The following is a 26,303-nucleotide window of genomic DNA, read 5'->3' as shown; positions in this document are numbered from 1 at the left end:
GGATGCAAATTTGAAAATGGATAACTGCAAAGCATACGACATGGTTTATTTAGATTTCCAGAAAGCTTTTGACAAAGTCCCGCATAAAAGATTAATTCTCAAACTGAACGCAGTAGGGATTCAAGGAAATGCATGCATATGGATTAGGGAGTGGTTAACAGGTAGAAAACAGAAAGTACTGATTAGAGGAGAAACCTCAAAATGGAGTGAGGTAACCAGTGGTGTACCATAGGGATCAGTATTAGGTCTTCTGCTATTCCTAATCTACATTAATGATTTAGATTCTGGTATAGAAAGCAAACTTGTTAAATTTGCAGATGACACAAAAATAGGAGGAGTGGCAAACACTGTTGAAGCAGCAAAGGTCATTCAAAATGATCTAGACAGCATTCAGAATTGGGCAGACACATGGCAAATGAAATTTAATAGAGAAAAGTGTTAAGTATTGCATGCGGGCAATAAAAATGTGCATTATAAATATCATATGGGAGATAGTGAAATTGAAGAAGGGAACTATGAAAAAGACCTCAGAGTTTATGTTGACTCAGAAATGTCTTCATCTAGACAATGTGGGGAAGCTATAAAAAAGGCTAACAAGATGCTCGGATATATTGTGAGAAGTGTTGAATTTAAATCAAGGGAAGTAATGTTAAAACTCTACAATGCATTAGTAAGACCTCACCTAGAATATTGTGTTCAGTTCTGGTCACCTCGTTACAAAAAAGATATTGCTGCTCTAGAAAGAGTGCAAAGAAGAGCAACCAGAATTATCCCGGGTTTAAAAGGCATGTCGTATGCAGACAGGCTAAAATAATTGAATCTATTCAGTCTTGAACAAAGAAGACTATGCGGCAATCTGATTCAAACATTCAAAATCCTAAAAGGTATAGACAATGTCAACCCAGGGGACTTCTTTGACCTGAAAAAAGAAACAAGGACCAGGGGTCACAAATGGAGATTAGATAAAGGGGCATTCAGAACTGAAAATAGGAGGCACTTTTTTACACAGAGAATTGTGAGGGTCTGGAACCAACTCCCCAGTAATGTTGTTGAAGCTGACACCCTGGGATCCTTCAAGAAGCTGCTTGATGAGATTCTGGGATCAATAAGCTATTAACAACCAAACGAGCAAGATGGGCTGAATGGCCTCCTCTCGTTTGTAAACTTTCTTATGTTCTTATGTTCTTATGACTGGCTCAAGCATGCCTGATTCAAGTGTATGTTATTATTATTATTATTATTATTTTTTATTTCTTAGCTGATGCCCTTATCCAGGGCGACTTACAATTATTACAAGATATCACATTATTTTTACATACAATTACCCATTTATACAGTTGGGTTTTTACTGGAGCAATCTAGGTAAAGTACCTTGCTCAAGGGTACCGCAGCAGTGTCCCCACCGGGGATTGAACCCACGACCCTCCAGTCAAGAGTTCAGAGCCCTAACCACTACTCCACACTGCTGCCCTATGTGAGCTTCCCCACCAATATCAAATGGAAAAACACCTCAATCTTGACCAGAAAACAACCAACTATAGCATCCAGTCTTGGGCCTATCCCGTGCCATCATGGCTTTGTGATTTGGACTCCTCTTCACTAAACTCATTTCACTTGTAACCCAAACCCAGGCTTCGGGAGGTGAAAACACATTCTAAAATCAAGCTATACCTATTAGTGAAGGAATAGCTTCTATTTAATATTAACAGTAGTGATTGTAGTTCTGTTCCGGCAGACTATACAAATATAGACTATATATGTCATTAGAAATCTAAGCCACACCCTTGGTTACCATGCCAACCCTTTCTGTCCTGTGCTGCTCTTTAATGGCAGCGTTCATTGCTCTCTACCAATTATATGGCTGAAGATACAACAGTGTTAGAAATGGAAAGTTGAATGAAGCAAAGGCACATCGTTTTCTGTAGCTCCTTATCGTTGACGTGAATGCTACCTTTGACTTGACTTTCCTGCTGGGTTTTATTGTTTGTTTGTTTGTTTGTTTTTTTCAAAAGGAAAGTCAACTAAGATTTGCATGAGTCTGCATATATTTAGCATTTTACTGTTCGGCTGTGCGCACTTTACTGAACAAGTGATAGGTGGGTGTATTGTCCTACAAAATAAAGTTGCTTGCTGACGTGAAGTATCACTGTGCTGCAGAATAGAGTTGCACATCGGCTGAGTACATACAATACCTACAGATGATGAGACACAGTCCCTTGAAATGAAGTGTATAAATTCTCTGGTACTTACATGAGTGGATCACTCAAATCAGCAGGTCCTGGTAGCACTCAAATACAGTGGGAAGCCTGCTTCTCTCTGCCAGACACACCCTGACCCACTGCCCTACCCTTAGCAATAGACCCGTTTAACTTCAGGGAGTGGTAAAGTAGGACACCACCACTTCGGGATGAAGCAAAGACACCTGCAGTACAAGTACAGCTATGGCCAAAAGTTACCTATATATATATATAAGTCTACCTGAAGCCAATCATTTTATCGTTAAGTATATGGAAAACTACAAAGCGGTGTGTAATTCAATATGTTAACGTAATATTATTCAGCAGGTTTCATTCGACTTTATGAAGCAAAATTAGTTCTTTATATAGGGTGATATCTGTATATATACACAAAGCAAAGCATATTTTCTTCAAAGGTCTTGAAAAGCTGCTTATTCCTCCATTAAGGCTACCATACTGTATGTAATGTAGAGAACTCTACCGTCTGCATACCGATAACACCATGTGCATTATTTACATCAATTTCAATAGAGTTGATCAGGGGGTACTGGATGCACACACTAACCCCAGCTCTTTAACTACATTTCAATGGAGCTGATCATGTTCATCAGGGGGTACTGGATGCATTAAATTGTTGGTTACTAAATATATTTTATGTAGATGAAAAGAAAATGAAAACATTCACAAAAGTGTCTTAGTAAATCTCACAATTGTAGCTTTTGTCGTTTGTGCAAGTTGGGTCCTACCTAATGTATGATTATAAGCAAGTGCAGTAGATCTGAATAAAAAGGTTTAACAGTAACCTTTAACTTAGTGGTATTAATATGTTCAAATATCATATTTAAACTGTTCCAGTTTGGGAAGTACTTTAAAAAAACACTGTACAATCACAATGAAGAATTAGCTCAACTCCTGGCAGTCAGAGATGATTCATTTCTTGGAACTGTTTTAGTCATTTATCACTGTAGGTATTTTTATACACTAGCGAGACAGCTGAAGTGTAGAAACTTGCTTGAAATGTTACTTGCCCTCTTGAGTCATCATTCATTTTCATTCACTGTGTGTTGTCCTATCCATTTGGGGAGTGCAGAGGTGCTCTTGGACGTTTTTTGGTGGTTACCATGGAGATTATCTGCTTCATGGGTTTGCTGCTGCCCCTGGAGCTGTCATCAAGTAGAGCTTCGTTTATAAAGGGGCCCTGTCTTTCTCTGTGAAGTCCCTGATATTTTTCCACATTTGTAGAATGATTTTCTAGTGTCAGGAAGGCATACCATTCATCAGGGCACTGTTTCGTCACTCTGAAGTGATGACATCCAGCTTCCCTCGCCAGTAAAGATGTTCCTGAAGAGAAGCTCTGTCTCATTATTCTACTGTATATTGTATAATACATGAGGGAGTGTGTTCTGTATCAGAGACTCAATTGATGTGAAATGTTTATGGTTAAGAATCAGTCCCCTTGTGATATTTACTAACTCTTCTAACAAGGCATTGAAGTATGTCACTAAGCAGCAGGAACCTGTCCCAAAGCACTGGCCTAGGTGTTGCAAAAAAAGGGAACCTCATTCAATAAATGTTACATGCATTTATTTTATATACTGTATTTCACAACTTTCAATCAAACTGTTTAAAACAATGGGTTTCAATCGTGCGAGCTGCTCACAGATGCAGATTGGGAACCTCTGGTGTAACCTTGTCTCTACACTTTGAAATATTAAAATCAATATTCAAGAAATAATCATCTAATTATTCCAACACTGTCAATCAATATGATTCAAAAGCTCAATGTATAGGTCAAAATATACCAACTGATATCTTCTTTTGAACTACAGTAATATCTTCCACTTCGTATATATATATATATATATATACACACACATATATATAGTTTGCAAAAGTATTCACCCCCTACCAATAATGTCACATTTTGTTGAATTACAAATAATGTGTGCACAGTTTTTCAAATAAACTTTTTTTTTTATTCAAAGCAGTAGTGGTTAAACTGAACACTGTTATAGGAGGTAAAATGTCAGCGAAACTTGCAAAGAAAATGTACAAAATGAAATTTACTGGTTGCATAAGTATTCAGCCCCTTAAGTCAGTACTTGGTAGAAGCACCTCTGCAGCAATTACTGCTATGAGTCTTTTTCGATTGGATTCAAGTCAGGGACTTTGACTGGGCCACTCAAGAACATTATTTCTCTTCTTGTTCAACCATTCCAGTGTGGCTTTGGCTTTGTGCTTTGGGTCATTGTCCTGCTGAAATGTGAATTTCCTCCCCAGTTTCAGAGTCTTGGCTGACTCAAACAGGTTTTCCTCAAGGATTCGCCTGTACTTTGCACCATCCATTCTCCGCTCTGTCCTGAGAAGCTTCCCAGTCTCTGTTGAAGAGAAGCAGCCCCATAACATGATGCTGCCACCACCATGCTTGACAGTTGGGATGGTGTTGACTGGGTGATGTGCAGTGTTGGGCTTGCACCAGTCATAATGCTTGGAATTTAGACCGAAAAGTTCAATTTTTGTCTCGCCTGACCACAAAACCTTTTTCCACATGTCTGCAGTATCATCTACATGCTTTTTCGCAAACTCCATACGTGCTTTAAGATGAGTGTTTTCTGAATAATGGCTTCTTTCTTGCCACCCGTCCATACAGGCCAGCTTTGTGTAGGGACTGGCTTATTCTTGATATGTAAACACTGACTCCAATCTCAGACACAGAACTTTGCAGATCTCTCAAGGTCATTGTTGGCTTCAGAGTGACATCCTGAACCAGTTTCCTGCTTGCCCGGCTGCTCAGTTTGGAAGGACGAACTGATCTGGGTGGTATGATGCATCTTCCACTTCTTAATGATGGACTTCACTGTGCTGAGAGGGATAATCAGCGCCTTTGAAATTTTCTTGTACCCTTCTCCTGCTCTGTGCCTCACTACCACTTTATCCCTGACTTGTTTCGAAAGCTACTTGATCTTCATGGTTGCTTTTTTGGATCACTATGTGAGTTGCAGCTTGTCTTTATATACCTGAGGGAAAATATCTACAAGTTAATATATATATATTGAATACATTTTTCAGTTATTAAGTTCAGAAGATATGATATTCATCCTGGTTGCAGTTTGCTGCAGAAGACCCGGATTGTTCAATAATAAAAAGGTGGGGTACGTGTCACTGGAAGGCACATTAACCCATTAAGTACCATTGCCCTCATTTGAGGACAGACTACTTCATAATTTTTTGGAGCGTTTTTAACTGGCATCTACCTGTTATTTTTAATTTTCTCTTTAACTATATTGTTATGATAACTTGCTCTCATTTTGTCAACCGCAAATGTTAAGTCTAAATGTAATGTATCAAGTTACATAAATACAGCTCGTGTCTCGATCTTTTTAAAGAAAAACTAATTTGGTACTTAATGGGTTAATCACACTTCCCATTTTTTCTATATTTGTATTTATATATTTTTGTGTATGTGCATAACATACATGTATGTTATTGTTAGAAACACATCTTGGAAATATATCCAGTATATTAACAACATGAGTTTCAAGTTGTGCTTGTAACAAATGTATAACTACAGTATATATTGTAGTGCTTCAGTGGAAGGCATATTAAAATAGCATTGTCCTTGTCATATAGGCTGCAATGTGTTTCATATTGTATATGTTCCCACGACTCAGAAGCAGTTGTTATGTCTCACTTTACAGCTTCTAGTCCTGTCTATGCTTCTTCCTGACATTGACGTCAAAAAAAAAAGAGTCCCTGCTTCACTGAGAGTTCTGTATATGGTGAAATGATAAAGAGTGTTACTAAAGGGAACTTGTCTTACCAATGCTTTGAATGCTGGTGTACTGTACATGCATACATATTCCATTTTGACTTGATTGTTTTGTATGATTGCGCAACTTGATTCACAACAACACTGTAGTGTGTCTGTGTGTGTGTGTGTGTGTGTTAAAAATCACTTGCACAGTTAAAGCTGCGCATGTTAAAAAAAATGTAAAGCACACAACACAAAATAACTCTCTGTGCTTTCTAAGTGACTTTTTTCCTATCAGGGTTACCCTATTTGTCCTACAGTAAATGGTAATAAATACACTGGGTCCCAAAGATTTGAAGATTGAACGATTCATGGTTAGTGGATACAACACTAATAATGTACCCTGTTGTGTTCAGTTGCTGCATTGTATAGATGCTGTGCACTGTGTCTGCTGCGGAGGGAGCACTCTCTTTGGAGGTGAGAGAGAGTTCCGTCTCCACGTCCAATCCTTCACCTCTCTTTTTAAGGCTATGTACAAAGGTGCCCAGTAACAACTGTATGTGTTTTTTACCCACTGAAGGTTCAGTCGGGACCACCAAACCCAGGCCTCTAGAGGTAAGAGCGCATTGACTGAAGACTGCACTTACCCTGGGTGTCAATTTGAATGATGACACTGCTATCCATGTCGTATAAAGGATTCCAAATAAGTATGACAGCTGTGTGCAAATATTTAATGCTAACACCACTGCATGAACATCAGTGATCTTTAGCACTGTTGTTTTTGTTCATTTATTTGCTGTTAAGCCTGCAATAATGATTTTATCATAGGAGCCTCCTAAACAAATATAAGAAACCAAAGCAGAACCATTATACTGAGCACTGAGCTCACGTGTTATGTAGGCCTATCTCACTGGGTGTGTTGTTTTTGTTTGGGACTGGCTTGATGCTATCCACTGAACAGAGATGCGTGTTATGTAGGCCTATCTCACTGGGTGTGTTGTTTTTCTTTGGGACTGACTTGATGCTATCCACTGAACAGACGCGTGTTATGTAGGCCTATCTCACTGGGTATGTTGCTTTTCTTTGGGACTGGCTTGATGCTATCCACTGAACAGACGCGTGTTATGTAGGCCTATCTCACTGGGTGTGTTGTTTTTCTTTGGGACTGGCTTGATGCTATCCACTGAACAGACGCGTGTTATGTAGGCCTATCTCACTGGGTATGTTGTTTTACTTTGGGACTGACTTGATGCTACCCACTGAACAGACGCGTGTTATGTAGGCCTATCTCACTGGGTGTGTTGTTTTACTTTGGGACTGACTTGATGCTACCCACTGAACAGAGATTCATGTTATGTAGGCCTATCTCACTGGGTATGTTGTTTTTCTTTGGGACTGACTTGATGTTATCCAAGTGGAGCCTTGTCTGTTCTAATTATGCCCCCTATTGTTTGAACCACAAACTGTAAACACACATTAAGTCCCTACAGTGAACTCAACATGATTTGACATTACATGTATTTAAATGAACCTACCCAACTGGTTGATTTCCAGTGCGATAAAATAAAGCAATACATCCTGTGCTCAGTCAACAGACAGACAATAATAATAATAATAATAATAATAATAATAATAATAATAATAATAATAATAATAATAATAATAATAATAATAATAATAATAATAATAAGGTTCAGGATTGGAACATAACGACAGAGGTATGGGGCTGGAAATGTAAGCAGTGTGGCATACTGCATAAGTAAACATTGCAGTGTAGTAACATGGGTATGTTCTACACTTTACAATGTTTATTCATTTGGTTAATAGGTAAGTCAACAAATGACACAAATGACAGCACCTGCCCCCCCAACCCCCCCCCCCCCCCCCCCAAATTTATTTAGTTTAAATGAAATCCATATTGGATACTGAAGCATGAGTGTTCATTTTGAATATTATTATTATTATTATTATTATTATTATTATTATTATTATTATAGTCGGGATTCTAAAGTAAAATAACTTCTCCATTGAGAGCAGATGAAAACCTCCATGTGGCGTTTTTGTAATAATTGTGCTGCCAAAAGACACATTTTCATATATAAAAACAGTTTTAATGTACGGTTCTTACATTCAACAGTGCGTTTTTACCGCAGAAGTAAGACATGAATAATGTGCGTTTAGATGCAGACCTCCTCTTTGTGCAGTTTTCTGAGCTCAGGCGCAGCATGGCAGAATCTCTGTGATCAGATTAGGAATTTCGCTTTAATCCCAGCTCGATCCGCCGCTCCCGTCCTCCGTACAGTTCAATATCATTAATGTAAATTCCATTGGCTGCATTAGACAGATGTCCAAATCTCTCAATCTGATTCCCTAATACTTTCACTGCTATTAAATCCACAAGGCTAGCCTTTTACTTTTATTCTAATAGGCAGGTTATTTTATTTACAACGTGAAATACACGTAAGAGATGGACGATGTCCCCTTTTTTGGCAGTTACAGAAAAAAAAGACTAAATGTAACATAGCCTATATATATGTATATATGCTTGCGTTTGAAGTTGTTTATTATTATTATTATTATTATTATTATTATTATTATTATTATTATTATTATTATTATTATTACTGATTACTAGACTTTTTGGTTATTACAATATATCAATTTAAACGGAACTCTGCTTAAAAAAAAAAAAAAAAGATGACCGAAGTAAACATTATAAAATGCCGCTTAAAGGAGCAACGCCGTTCTGTAAAATTTCCATCCGACTGCATCGCTCAGAGAAATCAATAGGGAGAGGATCTATAAATCTGCCGTCATGTCAGGACAAATCAAAATAACGCTTCTATTATTTAAATCAATAAACTATTTTCATACCCAGCATCTGATACACACGGAATGTGTATGCTAGATTCATAACCAAAACAAATCATTAATGCATCTGCCAATATATTAATATATTAATAGGCTACATGTAATGATACTTTGTCCGCATAATTGTTATCAATAGAAAATGAAATATTCAAAAAAATAATAATTATACGTTAGACTTATATAAAACCATTAAATACTGCCTATAGCGTTGGGCCTTTCGTGAATAGTTTCATATTGGCAGTAATTGTCCTATATATTATTAAGTCTAATGTTAATGCTTACAGTACATAATTAGGCTATGTGATATTTTAAATGTAAATTGAAATGTTAGTGTTTTATTTTACTCTTACAATGACGATTGTAAGAGTAAACAATGACGATTTATTGTCAGTTATGGCAGTCACTTTAACAACAACAACAACAACAACAACAACAACAACAACAACAACAACAACAACAATAATAATAATAATAATAATAATAATAATAATAATAATAATAATAATAATAATAATAATCGTTACCCCGTTTTATTTGTGTATGTCTTCTAGTATATAAGAAGCCCATCTGCCCTTTAGAATTTAATAGTACTCTGATTCCGTGTATAATCCATTGCTCCGAGATTCTTAATCTTCTAAAATTCCTACTAAACGCAAATTTGGTATATTTACTTTACAGAATTAACAGCTGCCCCTGTGCAAAGAAGTATAATCGTGCAAAAATGCCATTTTGAATCCTCATATCGTTCAATAACTGTTTTTAACTGGTTGAAAAAAATAAATAATGTTAGTTAAGATTCTTCTGTGAAACCAGGAATCTCACCCTCCCACAGATCTTTAAACGTTGACACCCTGACTGATCCAAAAAGGAAGAAGTGGTTTGAAATAATTAGGACTTGTTCTGAAATCAACTAATACAATTGTCATAAATACCAAGGTGCGTTGTGCACTATTAAAAAACAAAACAAAACAAAAAACAGATATAGGCTATAAAACAAAATCCACCTCGTTTCAAAGGCAACTTCAGCCAACAATTATTATTATTATTATTATTATTATTATTATTATTATTATTATTATTATTATTATTGCATAATAATAATAATAATAATAATAATAATAACAAACTGTTATAATTTCAATAAATTACCATTGTTTATAATATTCAAATTCTTGTCTGGCGAAAATTGATTATTATTATTATTATTATTATTATTATTATTATTATTATTATTAATATTATTATTATTATTATTATTATTATTATTACTACAGTACGCGTGTTACTCCATGCATTCGTCTATGGCTATTTCAGTTCTGCATGGTCTTCTGCTTTCTTTCTGCAAGTCTTTCTCGGGGTTAACCTTTTAAATAAATGAGTGCAATACAGTATCATCTAAATCAATGTAACCGTTACAATTATATTCAGGGCTGCCACGCATCGTTTTTCATATTCACCTCAGATTTGGATTTTTTTTCCAGGGCAGCCACGCATCGTTTTTCATATTCACCTCAGATTTGAGTAGTTTTCTTCTAAAAAAAAAATCTAGAGAAGTAGACCAGCAAAGGTTTCTCCTTGTCCCCTTTACCTTTGAAAAATGGTTTTGAGATTAGCTAATTAAGGTTCATTTATCAGTGATGCAAAGAGAATCAATCAAAAACCCTGTTTAGAAATGTGAGCGTGGTCAGCAGAACTGGATAGCAAGTGCGTGCACAGATATGTAGCCTACTGTTTAAATTGCTTCGCTGTAAAATAAACGATAGCCATGAAGAGTATTTTTTAGCTGTGAACTGTGTTTATACAGTCTTGAAAAGATGTTAAGGACATTTTCAATCACGCGTTTAATGTCCTGCTATTATTCCTAAACGTGTGTGCATTTTGTGGGGTTTCTTTTATGCCAGAGAAACATCTCTGTCTTTAATGTATCTGTTTGTAAAAACAGCCTACCTTTATGCAAAGCCTCAGTTCTGATATACTCAGAACCATCGGATTTTAAAATGGTTCGCGCAAAGTAAACAGTAAAGTATTTAAGCTGTTTCTTTTGTTTGTTATCTTTACGTGTCATAGCGGGCACGTGATAACACCTGTCAGTCTGAACAGATATGGGTACTGGAACACAAAAAGAACAATATAAAACTCGAAACGAAAGGTTTCTCAAGGACAGTCCGGCGAAACCAAAAACAAAAATGTCACACAACCACAATAGTTTATTATGAATTAACAGAACAAAAAAAAACACACTTCTGCAAGTTTATTTTGCAACTGTAAAATAAATCTCCAATTCAAATAAAACACATCAAATAACATATACAGCAGCAAATGTTATATAGAACCCGCATACTATAAAGAAGGTTACATCTAGCAAAACACACCTATAGATGTGTGCATTGTGTTGTTTAGTAAGAAGGCAGTATTGCATAGTGGCTACGTTTTAATTTGAACTACTATCTCAGTCGTATCATTAATACCGATCAGTCCCATACCAATAAGTCTTAACTAGGCAATCAAACTACTTTTGCTTAATAAGTTATTTCGAAGCGAGTTCATATTCCCCATTGGCTGTTTTTTTTTTTTTTTTTTTTTTTTTTGTAATATGCAGTTCTTAAATGACGCATTTTTATATACTTCATACCTTCTTGCAACAAGAGATTCCCTTAAAAGTCCAATCGGCGTTTCCATTCTCACGAAATGTCCCGCAATTCGAATGAAGGCTGTTGCCTTCTTTCTGAGAGTCAAACATCAAACATTTCAATGTATTTTCATCCACTCCCGTGCAGGTGGCGGCTCTGTGCATACTGAACAGGCTCGCTCCTAGTCCAGCACCTTATCATTCATTTTAAGTTACTCGAAGCACCATATCATTAACAACAGAATAGAAAACAGTGTCGGGAAAAGTGGATCATTTGCATAAAGCCTTCTGCCTTTTTTAGTGCTGAGTTGCCAAAGGTTATAAACGCCAAACGCACAGAGATGAAAGCAAGTTCTCTCTCTCTCTCTCTCTCTCTCTCTCTCTCTCTCTCTCTCTCTCTCTCTCTCTCTCTCTCTCTCTCTCTCTCTCTCGTGCCTGACAAAATAACGTAGTTTTAAAAAAAGTGATTATTTTCTAACAAAACTAACTCGAGCAAACATGCATCATCATTAGAGTATGAAAGAGGGCTGTGTTTTGGGGTAAACCAATGTACAATTATACCAGTGAACATAACAAATGATTGTTTTGGATTACACGTCCATTACGCCCAGCTGATTAATTACTATGAACACACTGGACGAGGTTATCATAGTAAACAAAGCAGTTACAGAAAAAACAATGATTTCCATTTTACAAGGTATTTAAAGAGATAGATTTTTTAAAAAAAGTTTAGTGTTACAGCGCCATCTAAAGGGAATAACCAGGGCTTGCACTTTTGTGTCGAGAATTTACAATGTTCTGGTTTTATACTGACCTCTAGCGTGTTCAATTTAAACTTAAAAGAATCCAATGTGTCAACCTGTCTAATAATGTCAACAGGAACAGCGTTCCACAAACAAGGACTACAGCAAAAAGCTCTGGCTCCAGTTCATTTTTAAGACGATTTCTTTTGAACAACTATTATATTATTTATTTCTTAGCAGACACCCTTATCCAGGGCAACTTACAATTGTTACAAGATATCACATTATACAGATGTCACATTATTTTTACATACACTTACCCATTTATACAGTTTTCACTGGAGCAATCTAGGTAAAGTACCTTGCTCAAGGGTACAGCAGCAGTGTCCCCCACTGTGGATTGCACCCACGACCCTCCAGTCAAGAGTCCGGAGCCCTAAACACTACTCCACACTGCTGCCAACAACTAAGAGTTTTGTATTTTCTAATCTCAACGGACAAATCGAAGCAATATACAGAGTTAGTAGTTCCTATACTAAAAGGACATTGTAATGCTCTACCATGGCCTCCCCCTGACTTGTGACCCAATTGAACATTGGTGGTATCAGTTTGAAAGGGCCTTGATACAGAGGCCTAGTCACTAAGGGTGGAAAGGCAATGCAGTCCTTGAAGAGTTAAGTATCACTGCGGAGGGCACAATTTTTGTGACATCACAGGTCTGGCACTCAGGGTGAGTGAATTAGCCAGCAACACGTCGGGCTTGTTTCGTGGTGAATTAGCCAGCAACACGTCAGGCTTGTTTCGTGGTGAATTAGCCAGCAACACGTCAGGCTTGTTTCGTGGTGAATTAGCCAGCAACACGTCAGGCTTGTTTCGTGGTGAATTAGCCAGCAACACGTCAGGCTTGTTTCGTGGTGAATTAGCCAGCAACACGCCAGGCTTGTTTCGTGGTGAATTAGCCAGCAACACGTCAGGCTTGTTTCGTGGTGAATTAGCCAGCAACACGTCAGGTTTGTTTCGTGGTGAATTAGCCAGCAACACGTCGGGCTTGTTTCGTGGTGAATTAGCCAGCAACACGTCGGGCTTGTTTCGTGGTGAATTAGCCAGCAACACGTCGGGCTTGTTTCGTGGTGAATTAGCCAGCAACACGTCAGGCTTGTTTCGTGGTGAATTAGCCAGCAACACGTCAGGCTTGTTTCGTGGTGAATTAGCCAGCAACACGTCAGGCTTGTTTCGTGGTGAATTAGCCAGCAACACGTCAGGTTTGTTTCGTGGTGAATTAGCCAGCAACACGTCGGGCTTGTTTCGTGGTGAATTAGCCAGCAACACGTCAGGCTTGTTTCGTGGTGAATTAGCCAGCAACACGTCAGGCTTGTTTCGTGGTGAATTAGCCAGCAACACTTTGGGTTTGTTTCGTGGTGAATTAGCCAGCAACACGTCGGGCTTGTTTCGTGGTGAATTAGCCAGCAACACGTCAGGCTTGTTTCGTGGTGAATTAGCCAGCAACACGTCGGGCTTGTTTCGTGGTGAATTAGCCAGCAACACGTCGGGCTTGTTTCGTGGTGAATTAGCCAGCAACACGTCAGGCTTGTTTCGTGGTGAATTAGCCAGCAACACGTCGGGCTTGTTTCGTGGTGAATTAGCCAGCAACACGTCGGGCTTGTTTCGTGGTGAATTAGCCAGCAACACTTTGGGTTTGTTTCGTGGTGAATTAGCCAGCAACACGTCAGGCTTCTTTTGTGGAATTTGGCTCTTTGGCTCAGTTCATGCAATCAGCCTTTTAAAACAGTTTCATTTAATAGTGTGTTTTTTTTATTTGTATTTTTATAGAACTAAAAATGATGTATTTCTTGGTGTCTTCCGGTAATGACAAAGCTCAATTTGCTATGTGTTGAGCTTCCCTCACTGGTCTGATTAGGGGCAGGTCGACTGTCCTCAACATATAACGTAGCAGTTTGTAGAAAGTTTATTTATTTATTTATTTTCTATGAAGAAATATAGATTTTGAATGTATCAAATTACATAAATACAGATTTCAAAAAACATTATTTTGGCACTTAATTGGTTAAATAACTTGAAGCTGTGCGTGCATTAGACACGTCACACGTGAGCTGCAAAACGCCTTTAATATTAAAAGAACCTTCACTGGCCAAGTAGATATCGGTATTCCACACGTTTCCTACAGTGTGGATATTATTATGTGCACAGCGCTTTAAGAATGACAGCAAAGACGATTTTGACAACAGTAAAAATCAACCCCACTTGTTTTTATTCTTTTTTATGCAGTGATACTTAAACATTAACCGCAAATCCAAGCACTTGGGTTGGTTGGTTTAAAAAAAAATAATCCCCAGCGGCTCACAATAAAAGCGAAACCAAAACCGTAAAAGGCTTTATATGGGTTTTCTTCAACCGAACCTGTTGTGAAGGCGGAAAATGAGTGACTGGCGTCTGAGTTAACCACAGAGCTAGAGACGGAGGTCGGTGTGTCTGCCGAACCGCCAATCACATGTACAGAGTGTGAGTGGGCGGGTCTATGCACCCAATGAGACTAGCAAGCTCCGTCCCATAGCAGCAGTCAATTTGAAAGAGAACGTGATTGTTTGTGCAGATTTGTTTGTAGTGAATTCTGCATGGTTACAAAGACATTGGCAGTTGTTTTTATCATACAGAAGATACGGCTGCGTCATGTCCCGCAGTAGCGAGGTATGTGTGTTTTAGAATACATTAACGTGCGTTCTGTTTCTTACGAAATTAAATATTCAGAAGTTTCTTTAAAAAACTTTTGCTGAACACTTCGTATATGATGGATGATAGTTAGTAAATGTACAGTAGATGCATTTTACAGGACCTTGATTTGTGTTGTTAAATGTTATAAATGTAATCGTTTTCTCAAGTGAACGTGTCTCTATAGGAGTACAATTGTCAATACAGTTACTGCAGGTACTGATAATGTTTCTTTTCATGCGAATACCTCCTCATCTACACAGGGGTCCGCTGGGGCGCTCCCTCTTTGTCAATGCAAGTACCTTCCTTAATGTTGTTTACTTTATGATTTTTAGCTTGCTTGTCGTTTTCCTTTTTTATATGTAAAGTAAGAAACATAACTTGGATGTTGTGTTTTGCAAGGTGTGCTAATTGTGCACTTCAAAAGGGCAGCATTTGTTTTCGTTATTTCTTTATACAGTATCTATCGTAGCATTAATGCAAAGCAGGTTATATTGTTATCTTTGATCTTTATTTTTCGTACTCAAAGTCGTCGTCGTCCCCCGGTTGCACCGTTATAAGTATATGTTATACTATACAGGGTAGTGCACTTATAAATTCAGGTTGGGATTTTGAAGATGCTATGTCTCAGGTTGGGACCCTGTGATAGTGGAGCTGTGGGCACATTAACAGTTGATGCGTTTGGGTTTGTTGGTGCCTCCACCTGCCAAGGGTGGTTGCTCTGACAACCAGAGTCTTGACTTCCTTCTTATGAACCAATGACTAATTGTATTACTAAGTTTCTTTTTAATGTTACTGTAACTGTTTCGCTCACTAATCAAACACAACAAGCCAGTGTGTAGCATCCCCCCCCCCCCCCCCCCCCCCCCATTAACTTTAAATACATATTTTTCTTCAGATATTTACAGATGTCACCATGACTATTGACTTAAACAAATTCCAGGATGAAGATGAAGTGTGCAACATGTTGGTGGGAAGAAATGTAACGAAACATAACAGACATTTAGAAATCACAGGCTCGTTTCATGAAATTGAAAATGTTTTTTTGAAGCTGCAGTCGTTGAAATCCTGTCCTGCCGCCCACCTTCTGAACTCGGATAACCGGGGTCCCCTCTACCCTACAAGGACAGAGCCAGTGAAAGTCGACAGAACGGTCATGAAATACATTGATGAGAAATACTCCAAAGAACTGGACAAAGTACGAGCGAACAGCGTTTCAATAACTAGGAACTGCACAAGGCAAGGAGACACTGTGGATTTCATTTCCATTAAATCCACACCAGGTCCAGAGTGTTCCAAAGCAAGAGAAAGATTTATAACCTTTTATCAGAAGATTGCAACAAACCTGCAGGTAAAGACGTTGCCGATTAAAGCACCCAGTTCTGTTACACGGTTTAGAGATATTCTTGAGGAAGAGCTCCCCAGGATGGTGATCGGCACAGAAGGGGGTTCTCTTAAGCTGACTGGCAACTACCTTGATGTGATGAGAGCGGAACAGATCATATCAACTCATAATCCAGGCAAACATGTGGGAAACCATCATTCAAACACCTCTGACGTGGACGGCACCAGTAAAGGTAGCAGGCAGTCCAGGAATAAGGCATCAAGTTCATCACCAGTGAAAGAGCAACACAAAGCCAAAGAAGAGGCTTGTCCAATTTGTTTGGATGAAATTAAAGAAACCGAGAGAGAGACATTGGCACGCTGTCAGCATTCATTTTGTAGAGGCTGCTTGAAGAGTGCTTTTGATAATAAACCTGCCTGCCCTGTCTGTGGGGTCCTTTATGGAGAGGTGAAAGGAACACAGCCGAGGAATGGCACAATGTCCATCTCCCAGTCCAGTGTATCTCTCCCTGGGTATGAGAAGCATGGCACTCTTGTAATAAAGTATGATATACCCAGTGGAGTCCAGGGGGTAAGTGCACACTTTCCTTTTCACACACTCACACGTGTTGCAACACCTCTATTTTACTTTAAATTCTGACCAATTCACAACTTTCTCATTTAATTGCGGATTATTAGGATGAGCATCCCAGTCCTGGCCAACGGTATTGGGGTGCATCCCGCACAGCTTATCTTCCAGACTCAGCACTGGGCAGAAAGGTCCTTGCCCTTCTGAGGCGAGCCTTTGATCAGCAGCTCATCTTTACCATTGGAACCTCCTCCACTACTGGCATGAGCGATGTGGTCACATGGAACGATATCCACCACAAAACCAGCACACATGGCGGACCAACAAGGTGAGTCAATTGAGTCAAGGTTTATTTTGTTAAATAAGTACACCATGGACCCTAGTCACAACCCCTTAACTCACAAGTTAAATGCAGTTTCTTATACCACAAGTGTGGGTGTACAGTTTGTTATCCCACTCGAATGGAATAGCCCACTTACCGGGACTAGTTTCCAATGTGTCTTTGCTTCCATTGCAATGCTTTGCTGCTGAAATTCAGGGCAGAGACGTTCTTCGCTAATTCAAACAATACTGCCACCGATACAGGATTTATAACAACTTTAAAATGTCTGGAATAATTTCTATTGTTGTTTTGAGTTTAGTCAAGAAATGCCAGCTGCTGATCTGCCTGCGTCTGACTTATCCGAACAGCCTGTAGCCCCTTTATTAACACCGGTAACGGTGGGAAACAACAGGGGCTGCACATTAACAGACTGAGACAAGGCTCTATCTAAAAAGACGGTTGTGAAGAGGCCATAAACGGTTCGAAATTAATTTGTGTCGAAGCATAGTCTGTTGAAAATTAAATTGAAAATAACCTCTGAATTCATTAATTTAATAAAAAAAAATTAAGAAGTTGTATTGCTATTTATTTAAAAAAAATATATGCGGTATAAACAGAATTCTGAATGACCGTTCGTGGCGTACGGTTTATATTTCCCTTAGGAGGATGTTCTTCCATAAAACTGAGACATCCTGCGGGGAATAAAAACTCTACACCAGGAATGATCATGCAGCATACTCTATATACTCATGATGCACCCTTTGAAATGAATGATCATGCAGCATCCTCTATATATTCATGACGCACCCTTTGAAATGAACGATCATTCAGCATCCTCTATTTACTCATGATGCACCCTTTGAAATGAATGATCATGCAGCATCCTCTATATAATGATGTACCCTTTGTCATTCAGCATCCTCTATATAATGATGCACCCTTTGAAATGAATGATCATGCAGCATCCTCTATATATTCATGACGCACCCTTTGAAATGAACGATCATTCAGCATCCTCTATTTACTCATGATGCACCCTTTGAAATGAATGATCATGCAGCATCCTCTATATAATGATGTACCCTTTGTCATTCAGCATCCTCTATATAATGATGCACCCTTTGAAATGAATGATCATGCAGCATCCTCTATATATTCATGACGCACCCTTTGAAATGAACGATCATTCAGCATCCTCTATTTACTCATGATGCACCCTTTGAAATGAATGATCATGCAGAATCCTCTATATAATGATGCACCCTTTGTCATTCAGCATCCTCTATATAATGATGCACCCTTTGAAATGAATGATCATGCAGCATCCTCTATATAATGATGTACCCTTTGTCATTCAGCATCCTCTATATAATGATGCACCCTTTGAAATGAACGATCATGCAGCATCCTCTATATAATGATGTACCCTTTGTCATTCATCATCCTCTATATAATGATGCACCCTTTGAAATGAACGATCATGCAGCATCCTCTATATAATGATGTACCCTTTGTCATTCAGCATCCTCTATATAATGATGCACCCTTTGAAATGAATGATCATGCAGCATCCTCTATATAATGATGTACCCTTTGTCATTCAGCATCCTCTATATAATGATGCACCCTTTGAAATGAATGATCATGCAGCATCCTCTATATAATGATGTACCCTTTGTCATTCATCATCCTCTATATAATGATGCACCCTTTGAAATGAATGATCATGCAGCATCCTCTATATAATGATGCACCCTTTGAAATGAACGGTCATGCAGTATCCTCTATATAATGATGTACCCTTTGTCATTCAGCATCCTCTGTATAATGATGCACCCTTTGAAATGAATGATCATGCAGCATCCTCTATATACTCATGATGCACCCTTTGAAATGAACGGTCATGCAGTATCCTCTATATAATGATGTACCCTTTGTCATTCAGCATCCTCTATATAATGATGCACCCTTTGAAATGAATGATCATTCAGCATCCTCTATTTACTCATGATGCACCCTTTGAAATGAATGATCATGCAGCATCCTCTATATAATGATGCACCCTTTGAAATGAACGGTCATGCAGTATCCTCTATATAATGATGTACCCTTTGTCATTCAGCATCCTCTATATACTCATGATGCACCCTTTGAAATGAACGGTCATGCAGTATCCTCTATATAATGATGTACCCTTTGTCATTCAGCATCCTCTATATAATGATGCACCCTTTGAAATGAATGATCATTCAGCATCCTCTATTTACTCATGATGCACCCTTTGAAATGAATGATCATGCAGCATCCTCTATATAATGATGCACCCTTTGAAATGAACGGTCATGCAGTATCCTCTATATAATGATGTACCCTTTGTCATTCAGCATCCTCTATATAATGATGCACCCTTTGAAATGAATGATCATGCAGCATCCTCTATATAATGATGTACCCTTTGTCATTCAGCATCCTCTATATAATGATGCACCCTTTGAAATGAATGATCATGCAGCATCCTCTATATAATGATGTACCCTTTGTCATTCATCATCCTCTATATAATGATGCACCCTTTGAAATGAATGATCATGCAGCATCCTCTATATAATGATGCACCCTTTGAAATGAACGGTCATGCAGTATCCTCTATATAATGATGTACCCTTTGTCATTCAGCATCCTCTGTATAATGATGCACCCTTTGAAATGAATGATCATGCAGCATCCTCTATATACTCATGATGCACCCTTTGAAATGAACGGTCATGCAGTATCCTCTATATAATGATGTACCCTTTGTCATTCAGCATCCTCTATATAATGATGCACCCTTTGAAATGAATGATCATTCAGCATCCTCTATTTACTCATGATGCACCCTTTGAAATGAATGATCATGCAGCATCCTCTATATAATGATGCACCCTTTGAAATGAACGGTCATGCAGTATCCTCTATATAATGATGTACCCTTTGTCATTCAGCATCCTCTATATACTCATGATGCACCCTTTGAAATGAACGGTCATGCAGTATCCTCTATATAATGATGTACCCTTTGTCATTCAGCATCCTCTATATAATGATGCACCCTTTGAAATGAATGATCATTCAGCATCCTCTATTTACTCATGATGCACCCTTTGAAATGAATGATCATGCAGCATCCTCTATATAATGATGCACCCTTTGAAATGAACGGTCATGCAGTATCCTCTATATAATGATGTACCCTTTGTCATTCAGCATCCTCTATATAATGATGCACCCTTTGAAATGAACGATCATGCAGCATCCTCTATATATTCGTGATGCACCCTTTGAAGAATGACATCTTGAGCAGTGGAATGTTGCAGTACCACTTGGAGCTGCCTAGATGGTACTCTAATGCATGATATAGTACAAGCTCTACATGCATATGAGAATGAAAACACTGTATACATATACTACTCTCCTTCTGTAAAATACAAAACCTGTACATACAGTATAGAGAGCCTTTAAAAAGACGTCCACAAGTTTGTAGTTTAATATGAGAAACGCTCTGCACCTGCATAGCATGGAGTGAAAATAAAGATTTTAATCTAGAGATTTTTACAACCGTTTATTTAACGGTAATCTTTTTAAAATGCTATTTTCCAGGGTTCCTTCTTGTTATGGTCACTAGATTATTTATGTGAGTGTCTTGCGTGAAGTTCCTAAATGACAGTGACCCACAGGTATTAACCCACAGTATGTAGCCTTCTTCCCTTGTCTTCTATTGTGGTTTGAACTCGTCTCTCTCCAACATTCCGGTACACACACTGGCTGCTTCTATGGACAACAAAGAAATCTTTTTGAAAAATGTACTAAAATGTTCATAATGTTTCACAGGAATTACACTTTGTATATAAAAAAAAAAACATCAGGAGAATCTCCATTAAAATGAAATGCATTTTTTGTTATAGGTATGGATATCCAGATCCAGATTATCTCAGACGAGTTCAGGACGAACTAAAAGCAAAAGGGATTTACTGAACACCAGAAACAAAGCATTTATTTCAGAAATGCAGTAACTACTGTAGACATGCTCTAATGTATTTGCTAAATTGTAGCTGGTTGGAAAGCTATTATAGAATGATATTTACTGTGCAGAGTCAAGGCGCTTATTGTCTTTAAAAATGAAATGTGAAAGTGTTGCTATTTGTTGGTCCTTGGGGAAAGTTACAAGAATGTATGGGCAAGTGGACCCTGCAGCTTCATTCAGGGTTTCTCATTAGACAGATATCAAGAGAAAGATGCATATAGCCTTTTTAAGGAATACAAAAAATAGTGCAGAGATTTAAATAGCTCCCGTATCTTTTTCACTTATGACACGTGTGTATAATGAAACACTAAGCTTTTTAAAAATGTCTTTTACACATTTAAATGATTTTGTCAGTATGAATGTTGCTTTATCAGTGTCGTCAGTGCTGTATTAAAAATGAAATCCTGCGGTAAAGATAACTATGCCTCCATGCCCTGCTGCTGCACATATTTTGTATCATCAGCAAGACATTTATGGAAACAAAACATTCCGCGTCAATCAGGAACATATTTCTCCTGAAGTACTGCAGTAATTAAAGTCTTGCATTCAGCTAGATGTTTTCTGCTGCAGTGTGGGAGAATTCATCTTTTGACATCAAAGGGGGTCTTAAAATAGAATCGTGTTGCTTGCTAAATAAGGCATTTTCTCCCATGATGAACATGTGATACTGAATGTGACAAAAGCTCATATGCGAAGGTTTCAGTAAGATGCATAGACCCACATAGTTCTTAACCAAATCTGAATTTATTGAAAGTAAACATTTACAGAAGCTACTATTTTCATCACTAGTAAAATGCCAGAAAAAGCTGATTTGTTTGCAAAAGAAAGCAAAAGCTGTAAAAACTGAATACAGAAAATATTTGACCTGCGTGTTTTGTGGCAGTATTTACATTATCTACAGTCCTGTCATACATTGCCATTGCTCTGCTTCTAAGGCACCGAAGGCTAAATAGCAGTTCTTTATATTATATAATTAGTGCAGAAATATTGTTAAATAAAACAAATGTTTTGAAAAGTTTGATTAAAGAAAAAAGTAAAGTGGACTAGCTTTGCAATGTGGACGATGGCAGCCTAAACCAGGGTATATCCTGCTGAACGTGGGACTGGTTTGTTTCAGCCTAGCCCAAGATTTGGCCAAAGCACATTCTGGCATAAAAATGTGATCACCCTTTTGTTATTTCTGTGTGTAGGGTTTCTTTCATTCCTAATTTTTAAACACAAGTGTATTTGTATTTTTTCCTTTAAGATATGTAACTTAATATGTATGTAAGTTGCACGTGTGCATATGTGACTTTAACACTAGGAACCATTTGCTTTGTTTTTTATTCAAGCACAGAACATGGAACAGTAGGATGCAGAAAGTAATGGTCATTTTTTAGAATTATTACCTTTCTGATAAGAGGACAGATTTGTATTAAAACTTTTTTTTTTTAGGGGGTGGGGCGGGGTAGAGTAGGTCTGTTTAGTGAACACATTCCTCCTTTTAACAAATAAACAATTGTATTCCATTTCTCATTAAAAGATCTTTCATCACGGTACATGCCTGGTCAATTACTTTCACATTTAAAGAGTCGATCCTCTTTTCAGAATTATTTTAACATAGTTTAACATGTTGGTTATTAAATCAGAATTGTACACACACGCCCAGCCATCTAGAAGGCGAATGTTGTGAGGTGCATCTGGTAAACAATATTAGATATTTTATATACAGTATAGTGTTTGAAAATAGAAAAATAATCCTTAGGCAGGACAAAAGTTCTATTTAAAAATTCAAACCATCAATAGTTTTCCCATTGAAGAGACCAAAGTACAGAAAGAAGCAGCTTCAGACATGTTTTACTAATCAATTAGAAATGCTTTCCCACCCAGCTCCTAATTCAATATGTGGATGTGCCCTGGTTTGAACTGACACCCAGCAGTCTGTCTGAGCCATGCACAGCACGAGAGCTGCTGTGCAGCAGTGCAGAGACATTCATTTCACAGCCGGCTCTGCTTTTGCCTAAATGCAAACACTAAATATAAAATAAATGCTGGTACAAAGCATGGCAGGTTTAAAAAAAAAAAAAAAAAATTCTAAAGCAGACAGGATGAATGGCTTTATAAAGTTTAATTTTAAAGCTAATTATTATTGTTATTATTATTAACAGTAAAAGAGTAAACACGATGTTTACTTTTAAAATGGTCCAATGAGTGCTGGATGTTTAGGATCGTGTAAAAAATAAATAAATCAAAGGAAAGCAGTAACGCACATTTTAACCCTATATTGACATGCCATAACTGATTAGTATTATTATTTTAACATAATATGTCCCAAACACTGGTTTCAGTAAAATTAAATAAAAAAAATTAACAATTTAGAATGTTACCCGAAAGCTGCATTTGACAATACAGAGATAAGGTCAGTTTACCAGCAGGAAACAAATGTGTTCATTGCTCAGTAAGACATATTCAAACTAGCAACTGAATCACCGAGCACCTTTAGGATTGACAATGGCAGCCATTTGGCACCTGTACAACACCAATAGTCCCAAATTACTGTGTTGGTATTTTATTTCGGAAAGTGGAGAGGGTGGAAATGTATTCACGAAGAGGTAGGCCACTAGAACTGGTTTTCCACGGGTGTTTGAGACTGGAATGGAACCCGGATCTCAGTGTGCTTGTTGTGTATCTGGTTCTTCTATTACTGTAGGTGTGCAAGTTAAGAAGTGTTCCATTAGGAATTCTGATAATGGAATGCACGGAGTTTGCTAAAAAGTAATTTTGTAATAAGTTCTGTGGTTTAGATACTATGTAGCATTAATGGTAATTACAAATGAAGCGCATATTCACACCTTTAGGATCATGACAAGTACTCTGTTGTAATTTAAAAATGCACAAGCCTTACAAAGTGAACAGGAAGGTCTGGTATTGGGCACCTTGTTACGAAGGAAAGAGGAACATTTTCCTGCAGAGAAACTCAGCCTGTAAATCCAAACGACTACATTTATATGTTCAAAATCAGAAAAAAAAAAACACAGTTCAAATTCAAAGTTAGCTAAAAAATATTGAGAAAAGTAGCTAATATTTACTCGGATTGGCAAGCCCTGGCTAGTGATGAATAGTCATTGTGTTTATAAACTTTGAAGCAACATGTTATTGTCTAGATAACAATGAGCAATCATTTCAAATGAAATACCTCTTGGGATAGAAACAGTGTAGCTCTTGTGTATGTTTTCTTTTTAAAACATATTTTAAATGTTCAATAGTGAGTTAGTTGTGTGTTAAAAATAGGATCAATGCACTCATTTTAGCTCAAAATCCAGCTTTGAGAGCGAGTGGATTGTGTGTTTTCAGGCAGCATAATCAATAATAATATCCTGCAGCTCCTTATCCAGTAGCGGTCTGGTTGCCTATAACTCGGAACATCTCCTTGTGGATGCTGGGGTCCTGTGTGTTTGTCATTAGGATTAGGGTTTTGAATTATGTGTTTTCAGGCAGCATCATCAATAATAATATCCTGCAGCTTCTTATCCAGTAGCGGTCTGGTTGCCTATAACTCGGAGTATCTCCTTGTGGATGCTGGGGTCCTGTGTGTTTATGCTTGTGTCTCCCACCTGGCCATCTTCATACCTGTAACACGAAGAAAGGGCAGTTAACAGACAGTCATCCATTGCTGGGTTTATGTGTACAGTTCAAGTGAATCTCGTCAGTTTAGAAAGGGTAGATTTGTTGTTTATCCTCTACTTATGAAGTTCTGGATAACAATCCGGAATGTTTTATATTTTTTATTCATTGGGTCACTAATCTGGCACACAACATGATCTAAACCTGGTCCAACTACCCTGCCTTAATGTCACAGTCTTAATACCCCCATATTTTAATGATCACGATCTCTCCACTGTTCCGTGTTACCTACAAACACTCCCAACGCCACCCAGAAACGTTATATACTCCACTCAAAGAGGTCATACGGTGGGCCAGTATTTCCTATCAGAATACTTTCCAACAGCTAATGGACATCCCTTCAGTCCTGGCCTGTCTATCCTAGTACATGTTTTTATATAAATAAACTCAAATCAATAACCTTCTCTGTCAACTTCTACACATCTAGATTAGTATGAATGACAAGTGTGATTCTAAACACTAGAGGCATTACTGGAGTTCACCTTGCAGTGAAATGACCTACAGAATCCTGATTATTCTGTCATGAAAAAGATGAATAAACTGCAGTAATATAGCTGTACTTACACAAAGAAAAATCGTGTACAGACGTGATCTGTGTTCGGAACTACCCAGATATCCCCATGCTTGTGCAGATCAGGAGAAGTAATAACTGCATGAAAATCAATGCAACAATATATTCAGTTAGGTTTGTATAATATTCAATGCCTTTACAAATACAATAAAAAAAAAAAGACTGTTCACAAACATACCTTCGCATAAGGCTATGCACTTCAAGTTACGACTTTGCAGAAACTGTGGCTGTTGTCCTTTTTTCTGTGACTGGATGGGATGAAAGCAACAGTCATGTAAGAAATTGCAGCTCAGCTTCAAACCTGAATGGCAATGAAAGCCACTGCTCCACCATAAAGTGTCACTACATCTGAAAATAGCTTTTTTTGCTAAATGAGGATTTGAACTAAGGAGCTCAAACAGAGTCAACTCCCTAGTCCTTTTAACACAATCATGTCATGCTTCTGCAAGTAGTGACTGGGTATATTATAAAACCATGTCTTTATTAGGGGAAGAGTATTGAATGCTTGGACCACTGGTGTTCAACTAATGGTTCTCCCATTGAAATTGCGAAAACGCAAACAAAAAGGTGTGGGACAGTGTAATTAAACAGATGTATTTTCATGTAATACACTGGATCTGCCAGCTGTACTGTGAAGAGTGTTAGATGCAGGTAGGTACTTTGCTTTAAACAGGGAATTGAAATTGAACTTATTTTGCAAGGAAATGCACCCTTTGGCAGCGATAGGAGGAGTTACAGGGCCCTGTCACTAACCTTTAAGGACCCTTTTAAGGCACGTCTTGTTAAGGACTGTTTATTAAAGTCTGTTTGATGA

At 37.9% G+C, this 26,303-nt stretch overlaps 2 protein-coding genes and 1 long non-coding RNA gene across 4 annotated transcripts in view; 1 reads left to right on the top strand and 2 right to left on the bottom strand.

Moving 5' to 3' along the window:
• Nucleotides 1-3,804: 3,804 nt before the first annotated feature.
• LOC131701511 (uncharacterized) lies at nt 3,805-11,833 on the bottom strand. Its single transcript, XR_009308844.1, has 2 exons — nt 11,492-11,833; nt 3,805-5,254 (listed from the first exon to the last, which is right to left on the bottom strand). It is a non-coding gene; the product is annotated as an uncharacterized LOC131701511 (long non-coding RNA).
• Nucleotides 11,834-14,784: 2,951 nt separating this feature from the next.
• Nucleotides 14,785-24,864, top strand: LOC117403842 (E3 ubiquitin-protein ligase DTX3L-like). The gene is made up of 4 exons (XM_034006290.3): nt 14,785-14,937; nt 15,857-16,873; nt 16,981-17,198; nt 21,137-24,864. The coding sequence occupies exons 1-4, from the start codon at nt 14,920-14,922 to the stop codon at nt 21,204-21,206; spliced, it is 1,323 nt and encodes a 440-aa protein (XP_033862181.3). The 5' UTR covers nt 14,785-14,919; the 3' UTR covers nt 21,207-24,864.
• Nucleotides 21,980-26,303, bottom strand: part of LOC117403485 (protein mono-ADP-ribosyltransferase PARP8-like) — a 58,447-nt gene continuing 54,123 nt past the window's right edge. For both annotated transcript variants that reach the window (XM_034925397.2, XM_034925401.2), the window contains exons 24-26: nt 25,668-25,737; nt 25,483-25,567; nt 21,980-24,864 (exon numbers count right to left, since the gene is read on the bottom strand). In XM_034925397.2, the coding sequence (XP_034781288.1) occupies nt 24,762-24,864; nt 25,483-25,567; nt 25,668-25,737 (258 nt within the window). In that variant the 3' untranslated portion in view covers nt 21,980-24,761. The remainder of the gene's footprint in view (nt 24,865-25,482; nt 25,568-25,667; nt 25,738-26,303) is intronic.

Source organism: Acipenser ruthenus, chromosome 1 (assembly GCF_902713425.1).
Source record: "Acipenser ruthenus chromosome 1, fAciRut3.2 maternal haplotype, whole genome shotgun sequence".
NCBI lineage: Eukaryota > Metazoa > Chordata > Actinopteri > Acipenseriformes > Acipenseridae > Acipenser > Acipenser ruthenus.
This window is presented reverse-complemented; position numbering and strand designations above follow the sequence as displayed.

Coding starts and splice junctions, on each gene's coding strand:
- LOC117403842 (XM_034006290.3), top strand. Junction 16,874..16,980: donor TACCCAGTGGAGTCCAGGGG/GTAAGTGCACAC, acceptor GCGGATTATTAG/GATGAGCATCCCAGTCCTGG. Junction 17,199..21,136: donor ACACATGGCGGACCAACAAG/GTGAGTCAATTG, acceptor TTTTTGTTATAG/GTATGGATATCCAGATCCAG.